Source organism: Corvus cornix, chromosome 28, assembly GCF_000738735.6.
Source record: "Corvus cornix cornix isolate S_Up_H32 chromosome 28, ASM73873v5, whole genome shotgun sequence".
NCBI classification, from domain to species: Eukaryota; Metazoa; Chordata; class Aves; order Passeriformes; family Corvidae; genus Corvus; species Corvus cornix.
Window position 1 is genome coordinate 1,699,825 of NC_046356.1, and position 27,834 is coordinate 1,727,658.

The window sequence follows — 27,834 nt, forward strand, 5'->3', positions numbered from 1 at the left end:
AGGGATGGATGGATGGATGGGTGGATGGGTGGATGGATGGATGGATGGAGGGATGGATGGATGGATGGAGGGAGGGATGGAGGCATGGAGGGATGGATGGAGGGATGGATGGATGGATGGATGGATGGATGGATGGAGGGATGGATGGATGGAGGGATGGAGGGAGGGATGGATGGATGGATGGATGGATGGAGGGATGGATGGAGGGAGGGATGGAGGGATGGATGGATGGAGGGAGGGATGGAGGGAGGGATGGAGGGATGGATGGATGGATGGAGGGATGGAGGGAGGGATGGATGGAGGGATGGAGGGATGGAGGGATGGAGGGATGGATGGATGGATGGATGGATGGAGGGATGGATGGATGGATGGATGGATGGATGGAGGGATGGATGGATGGATGGATGGATGGATGGATGGATGGATGGAGGGATGGAGGGATGGATGGATGGATGGAGGGAGGGAGGGATGGAGGGATGGATGGATGGATGGATGGAGGGATGGATGGATGGATGGATGGATGGATGGATGGAGGGATGGATGGATGGATGGATGGATGGAGGGAGGGAGGGATGGATGGATGGATGGATGGATGGATGGATGGATGGAGGGATGGAGGGATGGATGGAGGGATGGATGGATGGATGGATGGATGGATGGATGGATGGATGGATGGAGGCATGGAGGCATGGATGGAGGGATGGATGGATGGATGGATGGATGGATGGATGGATGGAGGCATGGAGGCATGGAGGCATGGATGGAGGGATGGATGGAGGGCACCCTGTGAGAGCAGGACAAGGTTGGGGGGATGTTCTGAGCAGCCACCTGTGGCCCACAAAGCTCCCAACCCCTCGGATGCTACTCCGGGATGCCAGTCAGGGGATGGGCAGCTGTCCCCTCCAGCTCCCAGCCTGACCATCACTGGCTGGAGAAGGTACATCCAGGTGGGGAACGTCCCTGCAGGAACGGGGACAGAGGTGGGACCTGCAGCAACCCCCAGGGTGCACATGGGAGGAGAAAGAGGAGGAGGAAGCAATGAACTCCCTGGATCTTCCAGGTCACATCCAGGCTCTTCCATTCTGGCTCCATTCCTTCTCCCACACACAAAAATCCACACCCTGAGCTGCCAGGGCAAAGCCTGGGAAGGGGTGGGATGGGAAGGCAGGAACTGCCCCTGTGGCAGCAGGGAGCAGCCCCGGGGACATTGACCCGTGGTCCTCAGCGCCGGAGGGTGCAGGATCCGGGGTGGAGGTGTCAGCCAGGATGTTCTCCAGGACTGCTTGTTCCCAGCTTTTCCTTCCTCTTCTTCCCCGGGCTGTAGGGTCTCCCTGCACAGGACGAGCCAGGTCCTGCTCTCCTGCAGACTTCGACTTTGCAACTCAAAGAAAATGAACCCAAAAGTGCCTTTTGAACCCGCAGGAATCCCAACCCCCCTCGGGCGGGTGCAGAGATGGGGCCTTGCCTCACCCTGGGGCTGCTCTTCCCAATTTTAACTATCTTGGCCTCATTTCGTCTTTTTATTTCCCTTTTTCTTCTCGCTGACACCTCCTCAGAGCCCGGCCCTGGGGGGTTATTATTGCTTGTGCCGGAGCGTCCCCGGGCACCCACGTTGGCAGATGCTGGGTCTTAAATCCACAGATGGGAAGCTCTCAAGGCACATCTGTGCCCGGGGGGGGGTCTGTCTTTGCCAAGGGTCTGGGGGATCCCCCCAGCTCGGCACAACCTCCCCAGTCCCGCATCGCCCCGGAAGACATTTCTCTTGGAAATTCATTTTAAAAAAAGAAAAAAAAAAATTGGACCAAAACCCCCAACCAACACCAAGAAAAGAACCATAAACAACTATCAGGAAAGTTTTTTGAAGAGTCCCTTAGAAAAAAAGGGAAGGAGGGGGAAAAAAAACAGGAAGCATTTTTCTCCCAGGCCCAAACACTGCTGATCTTTTGGCTCGAGAAATGCATAGTTGGTAGCAAATACCTCGCTACATCGGGAGCCCCTGGGACGGCCCCTGAGCCCTGAGGGCTCTCCATGGGGCCAGGACATCGGGGTCATCCCTCCCCGACCCTGAGGTCCCCACAGTTCCGACCCTGCTGGCCTGTGGCACCGCTGTCTCCAGCCACATCCCAGCACAGCAAGGTCACGCTGCCAGCTCTGGGGCACAGCCGGTGCTCCCACAGCCCTGCTGGCCCCGTCCCGCCGCGGCCGTGCCCGGGGCTGGGCAGCAGACAACGGTTCTCTGGGAGAGGCTCAAATCATCTTCATGTTGAACTTCCTGGCCCCTCCCTGGCCGGTGGTGGTGGTGGGACCATCCACCTTGCGGAAGGAATACTCCACGGAGAAGTTGTTCTTGTGCTGCCCCCGGCCGCGGCTCCAGACGAAGAGCAGGAGGAAGCAGAAGAGCACCACGCCCAGGAAGGTGATGCAGCCCATGGCTGTGGAGACCAGGATGGTCTTGAGGTCCAAGGTGAACTTCAAGAAGACCTGGGTGTCGTTGTGGAAGGTGTCGTTGAAGTCGCTGAGGTACAAAGTCCGGTTGGCGTGGTGGGCGCCGTCGGCCGGGCGCCCCTTGACCGTCAGGGTGGCGAAGTAGGTGTCATTGCCGCCGGCATTGCTGGCGATGCAGATGTAGGTGCCGCTGTCCTGCACCTGGGCGAAGCGGATCTCCAGGGTGCCCCCGGGCAGCACCGTGGCCCGCCCCGTGCTGCGGGTGGTGATCATGCGGTGCTGGGGGGACACCCAGGCGATGGAGGGGTCGGGCTCCCCGTCGGCCCGGCACAGGAAGGACACAGACTGCCCCTCCCGTGCCGTCACGTGCTGCAGCTTCCGATCCCGGATCTTGGGCTTCTGGCAGGTGAAGTACTCGAAGAGCACCGAGTCCGGGAAGTCGCGCAGGGCGTTGCCCTGGATTTCGGGAGGTGAGGAGCACATGGGCTGCTGCCCGTCGAAGTTGAGCGTCTTCCGCCGCTGCAGGATCCAGAGGAGCCGGCAGTCGCAGGCCAGGGGGTTCCTGTCCACCCGCAGCGTCTCCAGCGTGTTGACCGAGTGGAAGGTGCTCTCCTCCAGCGTGGACAGGAAGTTGCTGGAGAGGTTGAGCAGCCGGATCTGTCTCAGGCCGGAGAAAGCCTGCGGCTCCACGGACACCAGGAGAGCGCCCACGATGTGGAGCTCCTGGAGCCGGATGAGGTCTTTGAAGGAGCCCTTCAGCACAGTGCTAATGGGGTTGTAGGACAGGTTGAGGTACCGCAGGTACACCAAGTTCCTCAAGGCAGCGGCGGGCACGGCTGTGATGTTGGTGTAGGTGATGGAGAGCGAGGTGAGGTTCAGGCCCTGGAAGCTGGTGGGGGACACCTCCTCCAGCAGTGGCCAGTTGTCGATCTCCAGCTGCAGGAGGTTGTAGAGCTTCTTGAAGTTCTGGTCCTCCAGCGCAGAGATGCTGAGGTGCCGGAGCCGCAGCACCTCCAGGTTCTGGAGGTAGGACAGCGACTCGGCCGAGATGGAGGTCAGGTTGCACTTCTCAATGGTCAGCTGCTCCAGGCCCAGCAGCCCCGAGAAGGCGCGCTGGGAGATGTACACCAGGTCGTTGTCGCCCACGTCCAGGCTCTTCAGGTTGCGCAGGTCCTGGAACATGTAGTCCAGCAGGATGACGAGCTTGTTCTCGCTGATGTCCAGCAAGGTCAGGTTGGTCAGCTTGGTGAAGACCCCTGGGGGGATGAGCTTGAGCTGGTTGCCCCGCAGCCGCAGGGTCTGCAGGTTGAACAGGTTGCTGAAGGCGCCGGGCTCCACATTGGAGATGATGTTCTCGCTGAAATCCAGCTCCTCCAGCAGCGGGTACGGGGACAGGTCCCCGGGGTTGAGGCAGCGGATGCGGTTCTTGTTGAGCTCCAGGACCCTGGTCTCGGTGGGGATGCCCTCGGGGATGGCGGTGAGGCGCTTGCGGTGGCACAGCACCGAGCGCAGCTGTGGGGCGCACTCGCAGCGCGCGGGGCAGGCGCCTGCCCGCGGGGACAGCAGGACCACGTGCAGGGCCAGCACCGGGAGCCACCATGTCATTGTGTGGGGCATGGTCTAGGGGCTCACTGCCGTTCTGCCATGTGCCTGTGATGGAGAGAGAGCAGAGTCAGCGGGGACAAAGTCCTGCCCGGCCCCACAGGTCGCCTGTCTGGGAGCTGAGACTGGACAGCGCTCCCCAAGCCATGGCCCATGGGGCTGATAAGGACACAGGCCCTCCAGGAAACCCTCTGGATCCCTTTTACCTTCTGTGCAACCTGGGGATCCTGCTCTGGGCAAAGCTGGGATAAACGAGCCTCAGTCTCCAGCGGAACAGGGAAACTGAGGCAGGGGCAGAGGTTTGTGAGAGGAGCCAGGGCTGCAGACCCACACCTGAGCCTCTGCTCCCCCTGGCTCAGCCCTCCCTGTGCTCCTGATGGTGCAGGCACGGGCGGAGGGGACCTGAGCACCCCGGGGTAATGGGGGGCACAGGGACACCCCAAGGGCAGGGCAGGAGCAAAGAGATGCTGGCAGAGATGCTGCCAACTCGTGACACAGGTGGGATGCCCCACGCCATCTGGGGACACAAGTGGGGTGCCCCACGCCCTCTGGGGACACAAGTGGGGTGCCCCATGCCCTCTGGGGACACAAGTGAGGTGCCCCACGCTCTTTGGGGACACAAGTGGGGTGCCCCATGCCCTCTGGGGACACAAGTGGGGTGCCCCATGCCCTCTGGGGACACAAGTGAGGTACCCCATGCTCTCTGGGGACACAAGTGGGGTGCCCCACGCTCTCTGGGGACACAAGTGGGGTGCCCCATGCCCTCTGCTCCCGCTGTGAGGTCTCGTCCAGCGGCACAAATCCTCCCCAGGCCCCCGGCTCGGTGGGGTCCCGTAGGACGGGGGATGCTTGGTGCTGCATGTAGGGCCCGGTCCCCGTCCCCGTCCCCATCCTGCCCTCCTAAAGAGCGCAGATTAAGGCGGCCTCGGGCACAATCTTTGCCGAGGACGGATTAACACTGGCCCCGCGGCACCGTGCCCCGGCTGCCCTCCTTTCCAAGGATTAGCACTTCACCGCCGCTCTCCCTTTTCTTTCCTTCCCCTTCCGTGCCCCAAATCTGCCAGGCTGCCTGGAAACGCAGCTCCCAGCACCGCTGCAAACTCCTCAGCCGCCTTTCCTTAATGAAGCACGGTCATTAACCTAATTAAGTGGCAGAGGTGCTCGGTTGGGGAGCTGCGGGGAGGTTTTGAGCCTGGCAAGAGAATATTGGGGGTACCACGAGCAGGGCCAGCCCCTCCAGCCACCCCTGTGGAGGTCCAGTGAGCGGGGCACCAACCCCTCCAGCTCGGGGGGCTTTTTCCCATCGCTCCCACAGCACTGGGACAAACTGGGATGCTGCCCCCGAGGGCTGGTTCCAGCTCTTCCGACTTCCAGGGAGCCCAAGCTGTGGCTCCAGGGAGTCCTTCACAGGCTCCCTTCTGTCCCTCTGGGCACATCAGGGACCCCAAACCTGTCTGTGGGAGCCCCGCAGGATGTGGGGTGAGGGAAGAGGATGGTGTGACATCTGTGGCTGCTCAGGGCCATCGAGGTGTGGCTGCAATGTTCCACCTTGGTGCCACTGCAGGTCCTCAGTGCCCAAAAGCTCTCAAAAAGGCCCATCTTGAGGTGGCTGCTGCTTGGCTTAGGGGGTGACAGAGGGAGAGCGATGGGGACCCCGGATCCCCCAGAGAGGTGACGCTGGCGGAGCAGGGACAGCAGGAGCTGGCACAGCTTCACACCCACTGTGCTGAGGACACAAAAGGCTGGTGTCACCCTCCCTCCTGTCCCCATGGGCACATGGGAACAGCCTCAGGCAGCTGGGGGGGTCACTGACCCTCTCTGTGCTCATGTCTCAGGGAAAGATGCGATCTCCATGGATAATTTCCTGTCCTGATCCTATTACCCAAGCGGAGCAATTCTCCGGGATTGAACCCCTTGCTCAGCGCACCTTTGGATGATCTCGAGGAGCGTTTGGACAGCGCTCTCAGGGATGCCCAGGCTGGGGTTGTTGGGGTGTCTGTGCAGGGCCAGGGGCTGCACTGATGATCCCTGAGGGTCCCTTCCAGCTCAGGATATTCCAGGATTCCGTGATCTTTTACAGACGTGGGGATGTGGCACTGAGGGCCAAGCGGTGTCCTTGGCAGTGCTGGGGTGACAGTTGGACTCGGTGATCTTAGAGGGATTTCCAACCTCACCAATTCTATTCTGAGTCTGTGACACCTTTTTCCTTTTTCTCTTTTTTTTGTGTGCGTCTTAATTTTGCCACATTTCCCTTTTTCTTCCAACGAATCAAACCAAGAGGGAAGTGTCACCGTTTCACACAACCACAGGATTCACAGCTGCTGGATGCAGCTGGGGGACAGTGCAGTGGGTCCATCAGCCCCACTGCTGCCCCTGCTCCTTTCTCCCCTCTCTCCAGCACTGCTCAGCTTCACTCCTTGCACCAAAACCCCTTTGGGGACTGGAGGTCCCCAAATGCCACCTGGGCACTGGAGCTGCTTGGCAGCCTTTGCCTTCCAGGAGAGCCACATTGTGAAGGCTCTGCCTGGCTGGTGGCCCCAGGCACCTGAGCTGGCTCTGGGGTGACGTGGGGGCAGCTCCCCTTGGTCCCCTTGGTTCTGGAGGCTCCACTCTTGCTCTGCCCTGGGGCTGCATGGGAAGGATGTTCCCAAACACGACCTGCAAACCCGCAGGGCAACCCCCTCCCCATTTATTGTGCCATTTATCTGTCCTGTTCAGTGTCTGTACACTCAATAAAGGTGCCCTGATGCCTCTTTAATGGTGTCCCACGCTGGGCCGTACCCAGTGCCCACCATCCCTCCGTGCCAGCCCTGGGAGGACCCAGCCCTTCCCCTCCCTGCCCCGTGTTCATTATGGATGAGCCCGGGGTAACCCAACTCCACTTTTGGTTACTACTGCGGCCACCTGATCCTCTAAGCAAAGCTCCAGCCCTGCTGGAGTTGTTTTCCCTGGCAGATGGAGAGCGGGAGCTGCAGCCCTGGGCTCACCTTCCCTCTCCACAGCCGGAGCACCAGCCAGCCCTGCTGGCCCACAGCCCCCACCCATGGGTGCCCCACTGACCCCTCAGCAAACCCCACAGCGGGGTTAAGGGGTGCGGGATGAGCCATTCCCTGCAATTCCAGGCAGATGCCAGGTCTGGAGCAAGGCTGGCTCTGCCCGCGGGTCTCTGCCGGCCCCAGGGCATCCCGCAGAGGAGGGGCACAGACCCTGTGTCCCTGCAGGGACATCTGGGGCCCCACGGTCCCTGTCTGTGCCGGGCAGGGCCAGGCGGAGCCGGGCTGTTTATTAATAGCTCATTACGGCGATTGTGCGGTGCTCTCCGGGCTCGGCCGGGCCCTGGGGAGCCAGGGCAATTAAGATCCAGAGCGAGGCCTAGATAGAGGCTCTTCTCCTCGTTTAATTTATTTTTAAAAATAACAAGCCTGCCGCACACAGCGCTGGGGACAGAGCCAGCAAAGCCCGGGGCTGAGGGGCTGCAGTGGGGGAAGCAGAGCAGAGCAATTTTTGACAATTTGGACAATTTTGTCAGCCCCTGGAGCAGCCCCCTCCTTCCCTGCCTCATTCCCTCTTTCCCCACCAAGATTTGTGACTACTATGATTTGTCCCAGCCACCTGCAGCACAGAGGAACTGCTGCTCTCCAGCCACCCCAGCTCGGGGTTACCCAGAGCAGCTGTGGCTGCCCCTGGATCCCTGGCAGTGGCCAAGGCCAGGCTGGACATTGGGGCTTGGAGCAGCCTGGGACAGTGGAAGGGATCCCTGCCCATGGCAGGGGTGGAATGAGATGGTCTCTAAGGTCCCTTCCATCCCAAACCATTCTGGGATTCTGTGACTCCTGCAGAAGGGATTTTGTTCCCTCTCCACCCTTCAAACGCCTCCCGCTTCTGTGGCACAAGCTTGGCCCTGCCAGCTCCTCCAAGAGCAACTGCTCCTCAGCTGCCATTATTGCTCCCTTTTTCTGAATAAAGATCAAAAATGAGCCCAGGTTGACATTTCCAGGTTCCCCTGCTCGGACATCGCATGAGCACAAACACCTCAGAGAGAGGTCTTGTTTCATCCTTCCCTTGATGTGCAGGATGGGAAATGCTCCTGCTGAGCCCTTCTCCTTCCAGCACCCCACTGCTGCTGCTCCAGGCCGGGCCCCTTCGTGGCGGCGGCCAGAGGCAGCCAGAGGATGCTGCTGCATCTTCCCAGGGATGCAGGGAAACCCCAGCAGAGGATGGAGACCCCAAGGCAGAGAAGGAGCAAATGGGGCACAAAGTGATGCTGGGACCCTCACCCTGAAAACATCGCCGGGAGGGTAACACCAGTGCTCTGTCACACGGGTATCAGGGAGGTGCCAGTGCCTTGTACCAGTGCCAGCATGTCCCAAACTTGGCTTGAGACTGGTCAGGGCTCCTACAAACACCAGCAGCTGTTGGGAACACCCCGAGCGCTGCCCGCTCACCACTGCCCGGCCCTCACTGTGAGCCAGCTCTGCCTGGCAGCCGAGTGTCCCCACACCCTCCCTTGCTCCCTGGCTGCTGTCCCCAGCCCGGCTCCATGCCAGGGAAGGCAATGCCAACCACGCTGGGCCATGCCAGCATCCTCACAGACACTCACCCTGCTCGGCCCCGGCGCAGGGGCTCGGGCTGGGGCTGGGGTTGGATGGAGTGTCTGAGCATCCTCGTGGTGTTCCCAGCTCACTGACAGCTCGCCAGGACTGCTGCTGGACTCTCCATCAGGACAAGCTCCGTGTGCTTCCCCGTCCTGGGGCGTGCCCTGGATGAGATCTCGATTCCCAGGAGCAGGAATTGGCTGGATCAAGCAGGCTCCATGGGCCCGAACCTCCCCAAGCAGCTGGCAGGGCTCGGAGCAGAGGATGGGGCACCCTGATGCTGATGCCAACAGTTCCGTGGCTCCAAGCTTTGCCCATGGGGAAGGGAAAACTGCAGCCAGAGCTGCCCCAGGACAGAGCTCCTCCAGACCTGAGGCCCCAGTCCTGTGCCAAAGCCTGTCCAGACGTCTGCTCCTTCTTCTCTGCTGGAAAACCCCGAGCCCTCAGTTACAACTTCCAAAAACACCCCTCCCCCTTGTATGATTTTAGGCTGAAAAGACAAAAAATGAGGGTCCCTGTGGTCTGCTCCATGCTCAGCTTCATTGGTGACACCACCCACACTGCCCAGTGGCACCACGGGCTGCTGGGGATCTCCAGGGGGATTTTTGGCATTGTTCAGAGCTGGCAGAGCAAAGTTTGATGCCCAAATGGGAAGCCAGGGAATCCAACTGTGTTTTTCCAGCTGTTGCTGCAGCTCAGAGCAGAGCCCAGATCCCAGGGGCACTGAAATGAGGACCAAAGGTGACCTGTGCCACCCTCCAAAAACAAACCTGTGGCTACTGCAGCTTTATTTTATCCTTTGCCTCGAGTCTGCAAAGTCAGTGGGTTTGGGGCCATGCTGAGCTTGAAAAAACCCCAGAAAAGACAGGGGGGCATGGGGAGGAGCTGCAGGAGCATCCCTTGGACCTTCCCTGGCTCCTGGGGTGACACCAGCAGGTTCCTCCCTCTGCACAGAGCAGCAGAGAGATCCTGGCTTATGCTGGGGTGTGGAGGGGATTAAATCAGAGCCGAGACAGAGACAAAGAGGCAGAAACTGGAGGGTCAAAGGAGGCCAGGGATGTGGCCAAGCCTCAGCTCTGGTGATCAGGCAATTAACAAGCCAAGCATGAGAATAATCCAGCTGAAACAGGGAGAGCGGGACAGAGCTGGGGGTAAGAAGGAGGGAAATCAATCACCAGACCTAATGGAGAATTATCCAGGAGAGAGTTATTCCTAATCCCATCAGGGGCTGGCTGGGAAACAAATTCTCCTGGCTCTGCCACTCTCAGCATGTTTTTCTGGGTCAGGGCTGGGCTGGGCAGGGTTGGAGGAGCAGAGGGAGAACCAATGGCTGGGTGGGCACTGAGGACACCCAGCAGGGTCCCTCCAGAGCATCTTCCCACCCCACAGCACCGGGCAAACACCTTGAGGGTCGTCAGGTCACCAGGTGGCCAAGTGACCATCCCCAACAGCCCTGGCAGAGCCCAGCTGGGCTGTGACCATGGTGGCCGTGCTCCTGAGGTCCCTCTCGAGGCTCCTCAAGCAGAAGCAGATTTTCCTGGCAAGGCACGGGAATGGGGAGGGGGAGCGTGGAAGGAGCCGTCTGTGCAGGAGCCAGGCGGCGGCTGGGTCACCACGGAACATCCCCGAGCGTGGCTTCAGGGACGGCTCGAGAACATGGAAAGCTTCCACAGAAGGGAGTTATTTTGGTGAGTGGCAGCTGCTGCCTCTCACGCGGCTCCTCCTGCTCAGCAGCCCCAGGTCTCGGGGCGGCCGAGCCGGTGCCAGAGCAGCTCGCAGGGAGGCAAGATCCACCCTTCCTTCCCAGCAAACCTCGTGTCTCCACAGAGCTGTCTTCCCACCCCAAGATCCCATCCCGAGTCCTCGGCAGCCGTGGCCACAGGACTCTCCACTCCTCTCCCACGTGGAAACTCCCAGCCCTCGCAAACGCCGCGAAACCCCAGAAGCGAGGATTCCCCGATGAGCCACGGCACCAAGGAGACAACCCAGAAGAAACCACCACTTATTTTTAGAGACAACCTTATGATTCCTGAGCACGTGGCCCAGGCAACGCTGCACAGGCAGCCCCAGATTGGCCGCAATCTGCTTTTCTTCTTGACAGACATCATGTCTGAATCTCTATCTCCACAAGATGCTCCCAGGAGAGGAGACATTTAGAGACGACCACAACGTACAACATTTCTGAAAGGTCACTGCCTGCGCCAGGCAACGAGGAGCAGAAGCCACTCATCAGTCACAGGGGCTTTGGGGAGGTGTTTAATATTCCATGAGCATCTCTATTTCTCTTCCAAGGATAACTCTTCTAAAAGGAGGGGAGGGGGGCAGGGCAGGTGGGTGCTGGGCTCTTGTTTCCACCCAGGGTGAGTTGACTGAACCACCAGCCAGAGCTGAATCTCGACTGCTGCTGGGAAATGGTGGCTGAGAGTGAACCTGACCTGGATCTCAACAGCCTCAGAACCTGCTGGATGACACGGGAGCAAAGGCTGAGCTTCACTCCCCCTCTTCGGCTGCATCCCAAACCACCTCGTTGCCACTGAGCTGTTCCACTAATGCCACCAGGAACCCTGGAGCTGAGCTTCAGGCAGTGGCTGTGGTCCCTGGAGGGACAGCAGGGGCTCTTTTTTGAGGATTCAAGGGAGAACTTTTAATTTGCGGAAGCCCATTTGCATCAGGGGCAGGATGAGGAGGGGCTGGAAGGCAAGTGCAGGTGAGAGCCCACAGCCCCCAGCCCCGGGACTTCCCGGTGTTTTCCCATCCCAGTCTGTCACCAGGAGCAGGCGCTGGCCACAGCCCCTGTGGTGTCCTTGTCCCTGAGCACCCACCCAGCCAGGAGAGGCCCCAGCAACGAGGTGACAGCCCAGCTCTAGGAGACTGCCACTGCAAACCCACTTTTGTCCTCTCCCACCAAAGCTGGGCTTTGCAAAGGTGCCCATCCAAACTGACCTGCTCCAAGGCTTGCCCGGTCTCAGGTTTCTCCCCAGCCTGGGAGGGGGGACAAGGAACCCCTGGCAACTGTCCTGGCACCTCAGTTTTAGGGCCCACATGACATTTGTTGCTGCTGCATGCACAAAAGACGAGCCCACACGAGCCCCAGCAGCACAGCTGTGACAGGCATGGCCACCGGCAGAGAGAAACAGGGCCACGCTCCTGGAGAGGGCTCCGGCCCCCACAGAGACACAAATACAGAGCATTAACTGGGAGAGAGGAATTTGCTCCTTCCCCTGCAGCTGCCTCCTGCTCCTGAGCTCATCCCTCACCCTCCGCACCAACCACGGCCTGGGAGCGCCCCACGAGCAAACCCGAGAGCAGCGGGAGAAGCGCGGCCAAAGCCACGTGGGAGAGGACAGCGGCAAAGTGCCAGACCTGGCCAGGAGGACATCCCCAGGCACAGCACTGGGGCCGTGGTGGGGACACCTCTGGGGCTGGGACACCTCTGGGGCTGGGACACCTCTGGGGCTGGGACACATCACCCACAGGAGCAGCACAGAGGACGTGAGACCTCGTCACAGGAGGGGACCCTGCACCTTCGCTGCTCCAAGCCCGGCAGCTCCAAGCCAGCAGCTCCAAGCCAGCAGCTCCGTACCAAACGAGGTGCCAGGGCAGGGTGATGATTAACTGGAACAGGAAGGCAGAGGCTGTAATTAGGCACCTTCCGGAGCGCTGATGGATGACGCTGCTCGGGGGCGTGCGGACCGCTGGCGATGCTGACGTGCAGCCGCCCCCCCGGTGCCAGCACTGGTCCCAGTGTGGCCAGCAGCGCCCAGCAGAGCCCTGCCCTGCTGCTGGACGGTGATTTCACGGTGATTTCAGTGCCAGCTGCCTCCCACGGGCTTTGCCCCAGCACACGACCTCATTTGTCCAGCCGGCCCAGCCGTGCCAGCCCTCGTTAGATCAGCTCGTTCATTAAGCTCAGCACTACAGTGACGCTGGCCTGAGCCCCTCGGGGGGCTGGCACATAAATCACACCCTGATCGCTGTCACTGGCTGCCAGCGCTGGACCTCTGATGGCAAAATCTCCTCCTAATCCCTCACCTGAACTGTGCTGACACCAGCCAGGGCAGTCGCAGCCACCCCTCCGAGCTTCTGGATAAAACAACGGCTCTTTCCAGCCCTGACCCTCAGGAAGGACCCTGTTCCCGAGGCCTCAGCCCCAAGGGAGCCTTCACCCATGGCAGGGGGTGCCCAGGGAGCCCAGCTTCCCTCTGGAGAGGGAGCCCCGAGTCCTGGCTGCTGCCAGCCCATCTCTGCAGCTTGGCGGGGTGATCCATCATTCCAGAGGCTTTAATTCGACTGGACTGCTGGACATGTGAGCAGAGGAACAGACTGACAGGCCAGACTGACGGACAGCTGCCTGCTCTGAGGCCAGCAGGGACAGGCAGCTGTGGCTGGAGCACAGCCCGGTCCCAGCAGGATCACTCAGCTCCGCAGGAAAGCAGCTCGGAGCTCTGCGGGGGCAGGGGGGAAAGGGGCGGAGGTGGAGACCCCGATCTGCTGGAAACCCCGCTCGGAGTGGGAATTCCAGCCAGGAGGAGCACGGAGTGACAGCTTTCCCTCCCCCTCCCAGCTCTGCTCAGCATCAGTCCCAGGCTGACTGCGTTTTTGAAGACCTGTCCACAGCTGCTGCTGCATCGGGGATTTTATTGCCATCCCAGTTATGATCATGGCAGCAGCGAGAGCAAAATGCCATCACAGGGGTGGAATGACATCCCAATCCATCCCTGTCGTGCCAGGTGGGAGCGGGACCAACCCCTGAAATGATCCCGGGGAAGGGGACAGGGGGATTCACCCCAGCCCTGTGGAGCACAGATCCCTCCTGGCCTCGCTGCCCAGATTCCAGAGGGGCCCAGCAGAGCCCGGGGGGATCCAGCTGGGCCACCCCCAAAACTCCCCCAGGCTGGAGGCTGCGGCAGCGGTGACATTTGGAGCGAGACACGCTGGCGTCAGTCCCCAGATCTGCAGCTTCGGGGCATCAGCTGGGGCCGGGGGACCAGGAGAGCAGCTCCTTCCCTGTGTGCAGCCCCACGAGGATGCCAAAAGTCAGAAATCTCCACGGTGGAAGGGAAAGGGGACAGTGGGGCCGTGTGGCTTCACTCCTTGTCCAGCATCTGGATGGCAGAGCAAGGGCAAAGCCTGCAGAGCCCCTCTCCCAGCTGATGGACTCCCAAATCCCAGGAAATCCATCCAAACCCCAAACCACTGCCCCTCAAACTGATGCTGCACGTGGATCCTGGCACGGCCATGGCTTGGGGTCTCTGCTGGGGCAAAGGCTGGGGTCCCTGCAGTGTCCAAAGCTGGGTCCCACTGCTGCCTGCCACCAACCCTGAGCAAGTCCTTGAGCTCAGCACCCCAGAGCTGCATATCACAGCCCCACCTGAGGCACTTCTTGCTCATTCTGGGGTGGTGACACCAGGCTGGAGATCTCCCAGCTGTTCTGTGGGATAAACGTCCGGCTTGGCTGTGCCGAGTGCTCCTGCTGCACAGGGAGGTGGGGACAAGGAGGGGGATAATGCCACCGAGCAGGGGTGGCCACGAGGTAAAAACGAGCTGGATTTTGAGCGTCCCAGTGCACAACCCCCAATCCCACTGGAACCCAGGGAGTTCTCACCGTTCTGCAGGTCCGGGGCCGCTCCGACATCGGGATCTGCTGAGGCATCGGAGCCCAGGAATGTTCAAATGGCGAAGTGTCCAGCACGGCCAGCCTCGGCTCCACTGCACAGAACAGCACAAGGAGACCACGGTCAGTCCCCTTTCCCCAGTGTCTGCCACAGAAATCCCAAATAAACTCCCCCAAAGTGCACACGGGCACATCCGGAGAGGAGGAGCATCCTCAGCGCTGCTCCAACCAGACCATTGCAGCTCGCCTCGTTTTATCTATATAAATATATATACAAATATAAAATTCTATCACACGTTGTGCCCTGAGGGATCCTCTCCCCACCAGGAGAGTGTCCGAGCCCAGCCCTGCCGCGGGCAGCTCTGGCTGGAGCAGGACAGACATGGCACTGCCCCTCGGGAATCCTGCAGGGATTGCAGGAGGGGATGGCACCCACCCAGCGGTGCCCACAGCCCACGAGGCCCCGAATTTGGGAAGATTTCACCCAAACGTGGAAGCAGAAGTGCCACTGGCAAGACCCCCAGTCCCGTGTCCACCCCCCGGGCATTTTGGGGGAGTTGGGGGTCGAGAGATGCTCCCAGCACTGATGCAGCAGATGCTGGACAAATGATTTGCTGTGGTTTTACTAAATTGCTTTGAATTCTCTGGATCAACCTTAATTCTCCTGTTGCACAGAAAGAGGGAATTTAAACAGCTCCTTTTGTGCGGAAATCCCGGGTAACAGCCCTCAAATGTCCCCGACTCAGGTCCCGTTCAGTGACACCCACGCAGAGCTGCTGCTGCTGCAGTTCTGCAGCTGCTCTGTGCCTGCTCCAGACCTCGCTCAGCTCCCTGCTCCTGCCCGGCCGAACTGCCCCAGGGCAGCAGCAGCAACCAGGGGGGGTTAATTCCTGCTGGGAGAGGCCTGGGGAGCCTGAGGCAAAGGAGCTTCCCACGGCAGGGATTTGCTGGGGAATGGCAGAGGAACGAGGAGCCGGTGCTGCAGCAGCAGGCGGCCCCGGGGACACAGGGATCACAGCCCTGGCACATCCCGGGAGGACGGAGCTCTCCATCCCCCTGTGCTCCTGCAAACCCCAGCGGTGTCCACAGGCTGCTTGTGGATGGGTAAATCGTCACTTTTGGGGTTCCTCGGGAACTGACAGTGCCCAGCACTCTGGAAAAGCGAAAATTCCTCCAGGAAAACAGCATCGCCCCGAAGCTGAAGTCAGAGGGATTCCCTTCAAACCTGCAGGCTCGGGCTCAGCCGTGCAGGGACGGTGCTGAGGGTTCCACATTCCCGGTCAGCCCCAGGCCCCTGGGGGCTGTGAGGCTACAGGACTTCACCCAGTGCCTGGCAATCCCAGCTCATTCCCTGCTCCAGAACACCTGCCCCTTGTCTGCTCTGCCTGAGGGACCCAGACTTGGCCCTGGAAGGGCAGGAACCTATACTCCCAGCTCCCAGAAGGTCACAGTGTCCGTGGGATACGCTGAGCCCTTCACCCCATGCAGTCGGTGCCAGGGATGCAAATCCCACGTGGGATGCGTGGAACTCTGTCAGGGACCCTCCCCAGTAAAGGAGCGGCACTAAAATCCCCCATGGCAACAGAAATCCCCTGCCCTGGGCATGCCAGAGTTTCCTGTTGGAGCCAGGGGATGCACCAGCCCCTCCAGGAGGGAGGGATGGGACAGCAGGGAGAGCTCAGGGCTGGCAGCAGGATCCCATCTCCTCAGTGCCCTGCGGCACAGGGGGCTGGAGCACACACGTGTGGGAGTAACTCACACCCAGCACCTGAAAGAACAGCAAGAATGACCCAAACCGAGCCCTGAGATGGGGAAACACCCCAGAAACACCTGGGCCTGCCCTCAGCACCTGCGGGGGGAAGCTTGCGGCACCACCAGCAACTGCAGCTGGTGCAACTCCACGAGGAATTTGCCTCCAGGGGATGCAGTGTCCCCGATTTGAGGGATTTGGGCTCCAGGGGCCGATGCACAAAGATCTGTTGTAGATCCCTGGGGCCGCTCCAGTCCTGGGAAATGGGATAACTGGGAGGGAAGTGGGTTTGGTTCACTTGCAGCACCGTGTGTGGGACTCACAGGCTGCAGCATTCCAGTGGGGATGGAGCAGGCTCCGCGGGCGATGCTCGGAGCCAGCGCCACCCAAGGGTTAATCCCAAGCACAGCAGCTCAGCCGCTGCTCCCCATGGCCAGGCTCCAGCTCCGGGGATGAAGAAGGCAAAATTTCCATCCAATTCCAGCAGGCTGGACACAGCCACGTATTTACTGCAGACCTGCTGGGAGCAAACTGCAGCCAGCCCAAACGTGCTCAACTCCCGGCGCTGAGCAGCCTCTCCTGCCCTCCCTGAGACGCTCCCAGCCCTGCCCGAGCATCGGGAACGTGAAATTTAAGCTCACTTAGAGACCACCTGGGCCTGGCTCCTTAGGTGAGCCCGTCACTCCCAGCCCTGGGAAGGAGCATGGGCTCAGCTGATGGTCTCGGCATTTGTTTTTGGCAGCTCCTGGGTCACTTAGCAACCTCTGGCTCAGGTTACCTGCGGGGGTTTTGTCTGCAAATACATTTTAATCCTTGTGAAACGGGACCCACCAGCACGTGGGCGAAGCGGCCTAAAGCCTCCTTGGGTCCCACGTGGTGACACCAGCACAGCTCCCTGGCCCTCTGTGTGTTTGTGCCACCAGGGTCCTTGTCACCTTCTGCTCCTGTGCCTTGTGTTTGACTCAAAACTTGGATTTGAACTCTTTTCTGGGCTACTCAGTGCAGGAGCCAGGAGAGGATTCTCCTCTCCATGGGTACCACGTGGGACCTGCTTCTCCGTCAAGGAGCTTCCAGTTCTGCACGCGGGATCCTCTTGGAAAAAAGAAATTCAGCAGCAAATCCCAAAGCCAAACAGGACCCAGATGTCCTGGAAATCAGCAGAGACCTCCAGAGGACCAGACCAGGGTAAACAAGCCAAGCTCTTCTAAGGCAGGAGCATCCCTTGGGATGTGCACAGCAACTCTTCCATGCATGGCAGCAAATCTGGCTCGTCTCAGACCTCTGCAGAAAGGGACCTGGGGGTCCTGGTCGGTCCAAGTTGGATCTGAGTCCCCGGTGTGTCCTGGCAGCCCAAAGGGCCACCGTGTCCTGGGGGGCACCAGGCCAGGGAGGGATTGTCCCGCTCTGCTCTGCACTGGGGCAGCCTCACCTCCAGTGCTGGGGGCACTCTGGGCACCACAAGATCAGAAGGGTCCAAAGCTGTTGGAGAGTGTCCAAAGGAGGGACACGGAGCTGGGGAAGGGTCTGAGGAGCGGCTGAGGGCACTTGGCTCGTTCAGCTGCAGCAGAGGAGACTGAGGGGAGGCTCCTGGGGGCTGCAGCTCCTCCCGAGGGGAGGCGGAGGGGCAGGGGCTGAGCTCTGCTCTGGGACAGGGACAGGAGCCCAGGGAACGGCTGGAGCTGGGTCAGGGCTGGGCATGGAGCTCAGGGAAAGGTTCTTCCCCCCGAGGCTGCTGGGCACTGCCCAGGCTCCCCAGGGAATGGGCCCGGCCCCGAGGCTGCCAGAGCTGCAGGAGCGTTTGGACAGCGCTCTCAGGGATGCCCAGGCTGGGGTTGTTGGGGTGTCTGTGCAGGGCCAGGGGCTGCACTGATGATCCCTGAGGGTCCCTTCCAGCTCAGGATATCCTGGGATTTTATCGTTCCATGGACCCCAGGACACCCGATAGTGCCCAGGATCTGGCCAGTGTCGCACCACCCTGGTGTCCAGGAGCACTAAGCCAGAGACTCATTAGTGTAATTAATGTCAGACTTCCCAGCCAGCTGAGCTTCCATCTGACCTTTAGTTATTGAAATATGAACAACAAAAATGACACATTATCACAGAGGAGGTGTCACAGGCCGCTCATTTGAAATCCTCCTCAGTGGCAGGCCCACAAAGAGTTTCTTCCTGCAAAGTAAATGGGAAAATTTGGAAAACCCTCCAGGGAGGAGGAAAAATTCAGCTCCACAGCAGCACAGCAGGGACACGGCATCTCCCAGCTTTGGGGGGCACAGCCAGAAACAACCTCGGGGAGAGAAATGGAGGGAGAAATGAGGAAGAGCTGTTAAAAATAAAACAGAGGAAAAAATCTGCTTCTTAGTCTTGAGAAAGTCACTGAGGTGGAGAGAGCTGAGCCAGGCCCCAGTGGCACAGGACTGAGGCAGCAGGGACAGGCCCCAGGCCATGGAGTGATCCCTGCATGGGCACAGCTCTGCCCAGCATGAACTCAGGGGCAGCCTGAGCCAGAGAGAACCTCGGGGCATGGAAAAAACCCGAAAAACCCCAGCAGCATTGTCTGGTGCTGGATGAGCCTGACCCAACAGATCACAGCCCTGTTTGTCACTGCAACAGCAACAACCTGGACCTGGATTTCCAGAGGTTTCCAGATGCTGGTGCAGGCTGAGCAAGGCAGGGGAAGGCAGTGGTGCCGATCCTGTCGGGATTCCCCACGCTGGGAATTGCTTTGCCACAAGGCTGGTGCTTGATGGAAAAGAGACCCTGAAGGTAAGAGGAGAAACCACTTCCTGAAATGTGGAGGGTCCAACCTCCACAGTAACTCCTGGAGTGACTTCCAGAGCACTGGGCATGGCTGGGGGGGATGCTGGCATCACCCACTGCACTTCCCAAAGGCTCCTGCCCCTCATCAGCCCCAGGAATAAGCACTAATGAAGGCAGGATTATCCCCCCGCTCCATTAGGCACACTTGGTTAATATTCCTGCTTATGGAAAAAGGTCACAGCTTCTCTCTCACTTATGTCACTCCACCTTCATTTGCAATCGCAGGATTCTGCTCCTTTTCCATCCCTAATTAGCGTTCAATTACGGGGGCCCTGCTCCAGCCCACCACCAGGCACAGGTCCTGGCCACGCCACCTCCCTGGGCCTCCCTGTGCAAAACTGACCCAAGAGCAGCCTCTTCTCCTCTGGCAGAACGGAGGGAACCAGATGGACTTTGCTTCAAATGGGATTTAAATGGAAAAATACAAACCAGCTCCTTGTGCCAATAGTGAAGGGTTGGCGTCCAGCTGTCCCGAGTGTGGGGAAGGTCAGCCCGGGTGACCCTCTGGAAAAAGAGGCCAGAAGCACCAAACACCCTCATGGTTTGCTCTTCTGGCTGCACCACTGTGAAGGGGTTGGAAATTATTCCTTCCACTCTTCCTGAGGGAAAACAAATCCTCCACCCTGGAGATGGGGCTGAGGGAGTTTGAGTGCTCAGGGAGAGCCCCTTTAGTTCCCCTGCTCTGCCCTGCAAACCTCTGCTGCTGCTGCCCTGCGAGGAGCACCGTGAGGACCCTGCTCAGGAGGCTTGAGAAGATGGAAAAGAGCCTTCCCAAGCCTGCCTGAATCCCCCTCGGTGGACCATGGGCTGGCAGCTCCGTGTCACAGCCACGGCTCAGGGTGCTGCAGGGCCAGGGGAGCTGATCCCACAGAGCAGCCATCAACACCCTCCGGATGTTTCCGTCTGCAAACGAACCCCCTCATCCACCGGGACTGAAACAGCAGCTGAATGGAGCAGGAAAAGCAATCCAATGCCTTGGGGGGAGTTTTCTGGAGAAGCCGAGGATGGGAATTGAGTCGGAGATCAGGCAGGTCCCTGTTCCTGCCGCTCCTTCCCTCCCGTGCCTGCTGGAATTTGCTGTGTGAAACAGCCACGGTGTCCCACAGACCCAGCTCTGAAGCCAGCAGGGGCTTCACCACCTCGCTGGCAGAAGCAGGACTGTCCCCACCACCCAAACTCCCCCCAGTTCCCACACAGCTCTCTGGGGACATCGGAGTCCTGTGCGTGACAGGGCTCAAACGCACCCAGGGCAATAGGAGGCAAAGAGGGACAATATTTGGTTTAAATTTTTCCTCAATTCCCTTCCCACTGAATATTTTCTCTTCTCCTTTCCAAGAACTTCCTCTATTTCTCCCTGTCTCCCTCTAGCAACAGTATCTGGGAGAAACAATGAATTTTTAATAGGAGGGGGCGGTGGGAAGAGGCAGACCCTGAGGCAAGGAGAGAAAACACTGATCGGTTAAATCACCCCCATCAGCAGGAAACCACATTTAAGGGAGAGGGAGCCTCGTGAGGACCACACAGCCTCGGGCAGGGTCGTGCTCCCCCCTTCTCTCCGAACCCTGCGGATGCTGCACAAATCCCAGCCAGGGTGAATCCTGCTCAGAAGAGCTCTCCCAGCCCCTCCACACAGCCCTGGCTGTGGCTGATGTGGGGCTGGGGGTGCAAGACCCCAAGCAGCTCCTCACACAGGGAGGGGAACCCTGCAGCCCTCCTGCCCCACAGCACTGGGGTTGTTCCTCTGCAGCACCTTCCCTGGGAGGGTGGGCAGGCCCTGGCACAGGGTGCCCAGAGCAGCTGGGGCTGCCCCTGGATCCCTGGCAGTGCCCAAGGCCAGGCTGGACATTGGGGCTTGGAGCAGCCTGGGACAGTGGGAGGTGTCCCTGCCCATGGCAGGGGTGGAACTGGATGGGATTTGAGATCCCTTCCAACCCAACCCAATGGGGATTCCATGATCCCAAGGCTGATGTGTACCCACCTCCTGCTCCCCATACCCCACGCTGCTCTGCAGGGCCAGGGCTCACCCCCAGGGAGCTGAGGATGCCCAGCTCCCCTCCCTCAGTGCCTGGCCCTGTCTCCCCATCACAGCCTGAGCCTAAATTTAGTCCCTGGTTCTCTTTTCTTGTAGACACAACCGGTGCTCTGAGTCAAAGTCCTTTCCCATGAACTCACTGTTGCCTAATAAAGCACAAACCCTCAGAGACCTCGATGCTGGGATCTGTCATTTTAATTCCCAGTGACACTTGTTCCTCTCCGCTCCAGTATGTGGCCGCTGCTATTTTGGTTGGCACATCGGGAGCTGAACAAGGAGCCCTGGCGCTCCAGATCTGAGCCGGGCAGAGCTGGGACAGCTTTGAAAAGCAAACCCTTCTGATGGATGGAGCCACAAGCGGCAGCCAAGCTTGTGGTGGTATGAAAAAATCAGGGGAAGGAAGGCAGGGAAGCATGGGAAGATCTGGGCTGAGGCAGAGGAAGGAGGCGGGCACGTGCCGGAGCTGTGTCCAGCTTTGCCGCTCAGACAGACTGATCCTGCCTCTGCTCCCGGCCTTGGAGTGCCCATGGGGATGCCAAGGCACCACAGCAGCCTGGGGATCACAGCCCAGACCCTCCGTGCTTTGTTTTTAACTCATCCCTAGCAAAGCTGTTTGTGTTTGCTCAGATTCTCCATCCGGCTCTCTGCTGTTTGGTTGTTCTGGGGTGGGTTTGGTGCTGTCCTCAGCTCGTCCATCTCACATGGAAAAGAGAGAATGGCAGCCCCTGCCGGGGCCTGGGGAGGACTCTGCTCTGCCCCCACCAAGGGCCATTTCCCCACTTTGCCCCCCCTGTCCTGCCCAGCTCCCACCTCCGGCACCCCACAGACCTGGGGCACCTGCGGGGTTCCAGCTCCAGCCCCAAAACACCACGGCTTAAACGGGATCTGAAGGAGAATCCAGCACATTCCATCGCCAATGGCTGAGCAAGGCCCTGGTCCAGCCTGTCCCACTCCTGCGTCCCTGGTCCCACATCCCCTGAGCCAAACCTCGTGCAAGCAGCTGCTTTGTCCTCCAAGGTAAACCCTGCAAAAACTTCACAAACAGAAAAGCCAACCGCGGGTGCCCAAAGCCCGCTCCGTCTCCCTCCCACTGCCACCCGTGGCCCTTGGCAGCGTTTCCAAGCGTTCTCCTGGGATTTATTGCTTTTCATCTCCTCTCACGTCTCTGCTCTGAACATTTCGGCCCTTGCCTGTTTGTTCTGGGGCTTTTCCAGGGCTCACAGAGCGGCCCTTTGGGCTCTGGTAGCACCTTCCACCCTCCCTGCAGCCCCACGGACCGGAGAGATCGTGCAGGATGCTCTGTGATGCTCCCTCCGACAATTCCATCACCGCTCCACAGCCACACGCAGGACTCTGGCCGTCTGAGGGACCTGTGCCACCCTCCGCAGCCAGGCCTCCGGACCACATCCACGTACAGGCAGGGAAACTGAGGCACGGGATACACACTGAGGGGCTTTGGAGCCTCGTGGCGAGTCAGCGTCACTGGGAACAAGCCCAGGGATGGCCTCGCTTGGCTCCCGCTTCCCTCCCCTCGGAGCTGTGGGATTGGGAACGTGGGGAGATGTTGCTGGTGACAGGCGTCCCACCCGGGCTGCCCACACGCACCGGCGGCACGGGAATCGCCGCTGCCCACGCACAGCGCGCCCGGCCACGTGCTTCACATTCCCAACGTTATTCCCAGGGCTTCCAGCAGCTCGCTCCCATCCCGGGGATGCGAACGCGGCAGCGACGCGGCTCTGAGCTGCCGGAGCAGCCCAACTCCTCCTGCCTTATGGCAGCTCTGGCTCCTCACGGAGGGAAGAGGAGCCGTCTGCTCGCTAGTGGGATGCTGGGCAGGGGAAATAGGAGTGATCCGGCAGCCAGGAGTTGGGAAAAATCCATGCCACCAACATGGATTGAAAGCCTTTAAACACTGAGAGCAGCCGGCGCCGTGTCCGGTGAGCTGTGAGTCCAGTGTTTAATTCGGGCCCAGGAGGGAAGAGCGGGGATTAGGTTTGGGCCTTGGAGCCAGGGACGAGTCCTCTGGTGAGGCCGGATTAGCACAGCTAATAACAGCAGACATTCCTGAGCTCTAAATGCTACAAAATAGGAAAAAAGCCCCTGGCCCTGCTATCTTCAGCCAGGGATCAGCAAAAGCTCATCCCCCCGGAAAGGCTGAGCCTGGCAGGAGCCGGCTGTGCCTGGGATGTGTCCCAGCTCTGCCCAGCACAGCCACGTCCCACCCTGGCCATCGATGCCCAGGACAGGTGAAACACAACCCAGCCCCTGTTCCTCTCATCCTCCCGCTCCCTCCTCCAACGGGGCAGGATAAAAGCAGAATGTACAGATTTTTAAACCAACTCTTTCCTGAAGCTGCTTCACCTCCTGCTCCCTGCTCTTGGGATGCTCCTCCAGCTCTTTTGCAGGCTGGGCATTGGAGAGCATCTTCCCCCAAGATCAGCCCACAACCCAAGCGCTGTGGGAAAGGTTGCAGATACCTGAGTGGGGTTTTTGCAATCTGAAAACCATAAGAAATCTTGGGTGGACTAAAAATCACCTCTTCGAGCTGCTCTGGCCAAAACCCAGCTGGCCACCACCAGTCCTCCAGCAGCAAGAGGCAGCAGCTCCGCTGTCTCCCCTCCATGAGCGCCACAGGACCACCAGTGATAAAAACATCAGCGCAAAATTAAACCAGATCGATCCCAGGCCGCCCAACTGGCAGCTCCCCAACCCATCTTCAATTATTCTCCCATTTAAAGGACGTGCAGCACGTTCCCTGCCGTGCCCTGGGGTGCCGGGATTTTATCCCCTCTCCCTCCTGCAAGGGGTGATGGAGCAGCAGTGAAGGGCAGAGCTTTGGGGTGCAGAGCAATCCCAAGGGCCCCCCACTTCCCACAGGGTTACTGCAGGGTTCAACACCTGCATTTTGAATTTTAACCCACACATGACCATATCACTGCTGGGCAACTCTGCTCTGCGAGGGCTTTTTGGTTTTAATGCCTCATGTTTTGATTGAGAGGTTTGTAGGAACTTTCCCTGCCTGGACGAGGCTTTTCCCATGGTGTCACCCCTGCATCAGGGCTGGGTTTTGGGGTCTCCATCCCGCAGGCTGCACATCCCCAGCCAGGGTGAGAGTGGGTGAGAGACCATCCACAAACCCAAGCAGCAGCCAGGAGCTCTGCCAGGCCCAGGCTGGTGTTCACCAGGCCACCAAACATCCCCAATCCCGGTTACTTCCCGCTCCAGCCGCTCCGGTTCCAGTGCTCCTCACTCCCAAGGGCTGGGTTTGTGCTCCGGGTGCTGCCAGGCTGCAGAGCCCGGCACGGCTCCACTCTCCATCTATTTTACAGGCACTCTGCCTTCTCCTGTCATCCTCTCTCTTCCTGGTTGCTCTTTTCTCCTTCCCAAAAACCTCAGCTCAGGGTAAGGCTGGGCAGGAACAGAAACAAACGTTCTGCCTCTGCGAACGCCGTGGGAATTGGAGCACCTTTTGTCAGGTTTTAGCTCAATCCGCTTTGCAAGTGGATTAAGGAACTGGCACAAAAGTACTCTGGATGGAGAGTGGGAAGAGGCAAAGGCTGCTCTTCCAGCTCGGCAATAGGAGCCAGGAACGCTGCGCTTGCTGCCTGCTCCATTTCCCCGAGCAACACAACCCGGTAACATCCGCGGCTAAAGCAACCCTCGGAATTTTCGACAGGAGAATCCGCCTAGCCCTAAAATCCGGGATGCTCGGGGAAGAGGCAGGAAGGGCCCTGGGGTGGCGAGGAGTGAGCGGGCAGCGCCCGGGGGGAAACACGAGCGAGAGGAGATGGGAAAAGCTTTCCCGACACCTGGCGATGCTCGGACTCGCTCGGCTGTGCCGGGGAAAGGGGCTGCGAGCGGCGGCCCCAGCCCTAAAGGGGGGGACTGCGGGTACCGGACCCCCGGGAGCGCCGGGGGATGGAGCCGAGCAGGGGCGGGCTGGACCCGGCGACACCACCGCCACCCCCTGTGCGACCCTGCCCGGGGGCACCGGCGCCGCCCGCCGTGCCGAGCCCCCTCCCCGGGCACAGCCGGGGGCTGCGGAGGGGCCTGGCGGCCGCGGGCAGTGGGCGCAGCCGGGCAGCCCCCCCGAGCCGCTGGCGGCAGGCGGAGGAGGGAGGGATGGAGGGAGGGATGGAGGGAGGCTGCGTGTCCCCAGGGCGGCGGGGGCTCGGCGGCCGCCCCCCGGCGCCACGTGTGCGGCCCGGCACGACCCTCCCCGGCCCCGGGACCCCGCACTCACCGCTCGGCTGCCGCTGCGGGGCTGCCCATGTTGCGGCGGCGGCGGCGGCGCGGGCAGAGCCGCAGCCCGGGGGGCGGCGCGGCGGCGGCTCCGGACGGACCCCGGCCCGGCCCCGGCCCGTCCCCGGGGGCGGCGCGGCGGCGGCAGCGCCTCTCCAGCCGCGTCGGGCCGTGCGCGGAGCCGCCCCCCGCGCCCCCCGCCCGGCCGGGGGAGGGACGGGGCCGGGGGGCGATGCGCGGCCCCGGGCGGAGAACGGGCACGGCCCCGGAGGAACGCGGGGAAGGGCACGGGGGGTCTCCTCCCCGCGCAGCCGTGGGCAAAGGGGAGGGGACGCTCCCCCCGGGCAGCCTGGGGTGCCCAAGTCTCGGAGTGCCCTGTGTGGGGTCCCCGACCCCATGTCAGCACCATGGGGTACCCCCGACCACCCTGCTTGGGCTCCCCCAGCCCCACTCCGCACACCCGGGTACTCCCCCACTGCCCTGCCTGGGCTCCCCCCCATGCCAGCACCCACAGGTCCCCACCTGCCACCCCGCCTGGGGTCCCTCAGCCCCATACCAGCACCCCCAGATACTCTCCCACCCCTGCCCCATGACAGCCTGTTTGCATCCCCCTGCCCCGTGTCCCCCTGCCTGCCCCAGGACAGGGTCTGGGGGCCACCTCACCCTGAGCTGCTCTCTCCGCACTGGAGGTGGTTGTGGATTTGTGGATGAACACAACCATCTCCCCTCCATCCCATGGGAAATTGGGGCAATCCGGGCACAAACAGCACTGTGACCTCAGGAATGAGCACAGCCCCCAGCCCAGCCAGGGCTCCTGCGTTTGTGCCCTGTGCTGGGCTCCACTGTCCCTTGCAGCAGTGCCAGGGAGATGCCCGGCTCATGGGACAATGACCCGGAGCCCCCCAGCAGCACCCCCATCCCACACGGGCACAGCACTCACCATTGCCCATTCCTCCTTGGAGCTCTCCTCTTGCTCCCCTTCGCTCCTGCCGAAGCCTCCCAGAGCTGTGGTGATTTGGTTAATTGGGCTCTGAGGATGGCAGAGGCCAATTCCCTCCTCGGCTCTGACTTCCAGCGTGGAATTGTTGCTCCTCTCCAATCATCACTGGTCAGTCCAGGCTGGCCTTAGCCTTGCTGGTCCCTGGCCTCAGGGGCCATGGACAGCTGATGCACAGCGCCTTGTGCCCTTGATGTGCTGCGTGCCAGCTGACCAAGCACCACCTGAGCCATTCGGTGACATTTGCTGTGTCTGACAGCGCTTTTCAAGCAGGGTTTGGCAGCATCTTCTTCACTTTCCAGCTGAGGAACCTGAGGGCAGAACTCAGGGGGAAGGAATGGGGCTCAGCACTGGACGCCAGGCGGGTCCAATGCCGTGGTTTTGCCTGGACTGGCTCCGTTTGTGCAGGATTTTGTCAGGAGAAATGCCAACAGCTCTCCCAGCCTTGTCGGTTCCACTCCCAACTCCCATCCCTTGCTGCAGCCCAGCGCTTCTGCTGATGGAGGTTCCTGGTGCCTCCTGCTGCTCGCTTGCTCCGGGATGTGGATTTGTAATTTCATTGCAGGCACACGCAGCTCGGGCTTTCCCATTTGAGCTTCATCCCCAGCCTCAGCCCTGGATCTGCGGTTAAAACCAGGAGATTTATGTGGCTGGGAAGGAATTTCATTGTTGTTTTAAACAATATCAACTTATCTGCTTAGGAAAAGATGAAAAATCCAGGCACGGAAATCGTGGCTGGTTTAGTTGGGGATGGATTTTTAAGAGGCCGGCGTGGGGGGGAGGGTGTGCCGGAGCAATCCACGTCTCATTTCCATTCCCCGGGATGGAAAGGTGATTCTGGCTAATTTGAACACACTCATTAAGCTGCTGTATCAAAAGCACAGAGTCAATTAAGCAGCGTCCCCCCTGCCCTGGCTCTGCGGGCTGCGCTGCTCTAATCAGGGATGGGGGGAATTGCTGCTGCCTCCACACAGCTCCCGATCCCTGTGCTGGGAGCCAAGGGCTGAGCTGACTTTGCCTGCTGGAAGATGCTCTCCTGCCTGCTGGCCAGGGTTAGAGGTGGTTTTGGGGGAGCAGGCTGCTGATAGTGCACTGGGGGAGCTGGGGGAGCCCCAGGTTGGAGGGGGCTGCTTTGTCCTTGTCCCCTCCCCAAGCACCTCACCAGAAAATCAAGTTATTTCTGTCTTACTGTGCCCTCTTTGTGCCATTATTTTATTTTGGGGGAAACCAAGGCACGGGCTGGGATAAGGGAACAGGCAGCTTGTGATCCAAGCCTGTGCCGTGGGTTCTGGCTCAGCCGCGCTCCCCCTCTGGGCTCTCTCCTGTTGTCACCTCCTCCCGTTAAATCCAGTGCCCTTCTGGCATCACTTTGGGCTCTAAGGAAGGAACAGGAAAAAGCTGTGGAAGAAAAGCACCAGGCTGAGGTGATCAGTTCTGCTTCCCCAAGCTGGAATCCAGCACTGGACATCGGAGAATCCCACAGGGCCCTTGGTCTCGTGCTCCAATTAATTCAAATTGGCTTCGATATGAGATAAATCCAAAGGGATCCTAGGCCAGGAGCCAGGGACAGGTTGGGCCAGCAGGTCCCTGAAGGGGCTGTGGCATTTGGGGTGCTGAGATGGGACCCGGTCCCCTCCCTAGGGGGCTTTACCCCCACCTGTCACCTCTGTCCCAAGAGCCTGGCCCTAAACAAAAACAGCCCCCCCAAATGAGGATGGGGACCCATAAACCACCAAAAAC

The 27,834-nt window shown here is 60.2% G+C and overlaps 1 protein-coding gene across 2 annotated transcripts; it reads right to left on the minus strand.

Moving 5' to 3' along the window:
• Window positions 1–704: 704 nt before the first annotated feature.
• LINGO3 (leucine rich repeat and Ig domain containing 3) lies at window positions 705–26,800 on the minus strand. Of its 2 annotated transcripts, none has more exons than XM_039566334.1 (3): window positions 26,038–26,800; window positions 14,248–14,351; window positions 705–4,095 (listed from the first exon to the last, which is right to left on the minus strand). In XM_039566334.1, the coding sequence occupies exon 3, from the start codon at window positions 4,060–4,062 to the stop codon at window positions 2,248–2,250; it is 1,815 nt and encodes a 604-aa protein (XP_039422268.1). In that variant the 5' UTR covers window positions 4,063–4,095; window positions 14,248–14,351; window positions 26,038–26,800; the 3' UTR covers window positions 705–2,247. The 2 variants fall into 2 exon arrangements, with proteins under 2 accessions (XP_039422268.1, XP_039422269.1); XM_039566335.1 differs by lacking the exon at window positions 26,038–26,800 and adding an exon at window positions 25,099–25,182.
• Between the last annotated feature and the right edge of the window lie 1,034 nt (window positions 26,801–27,834).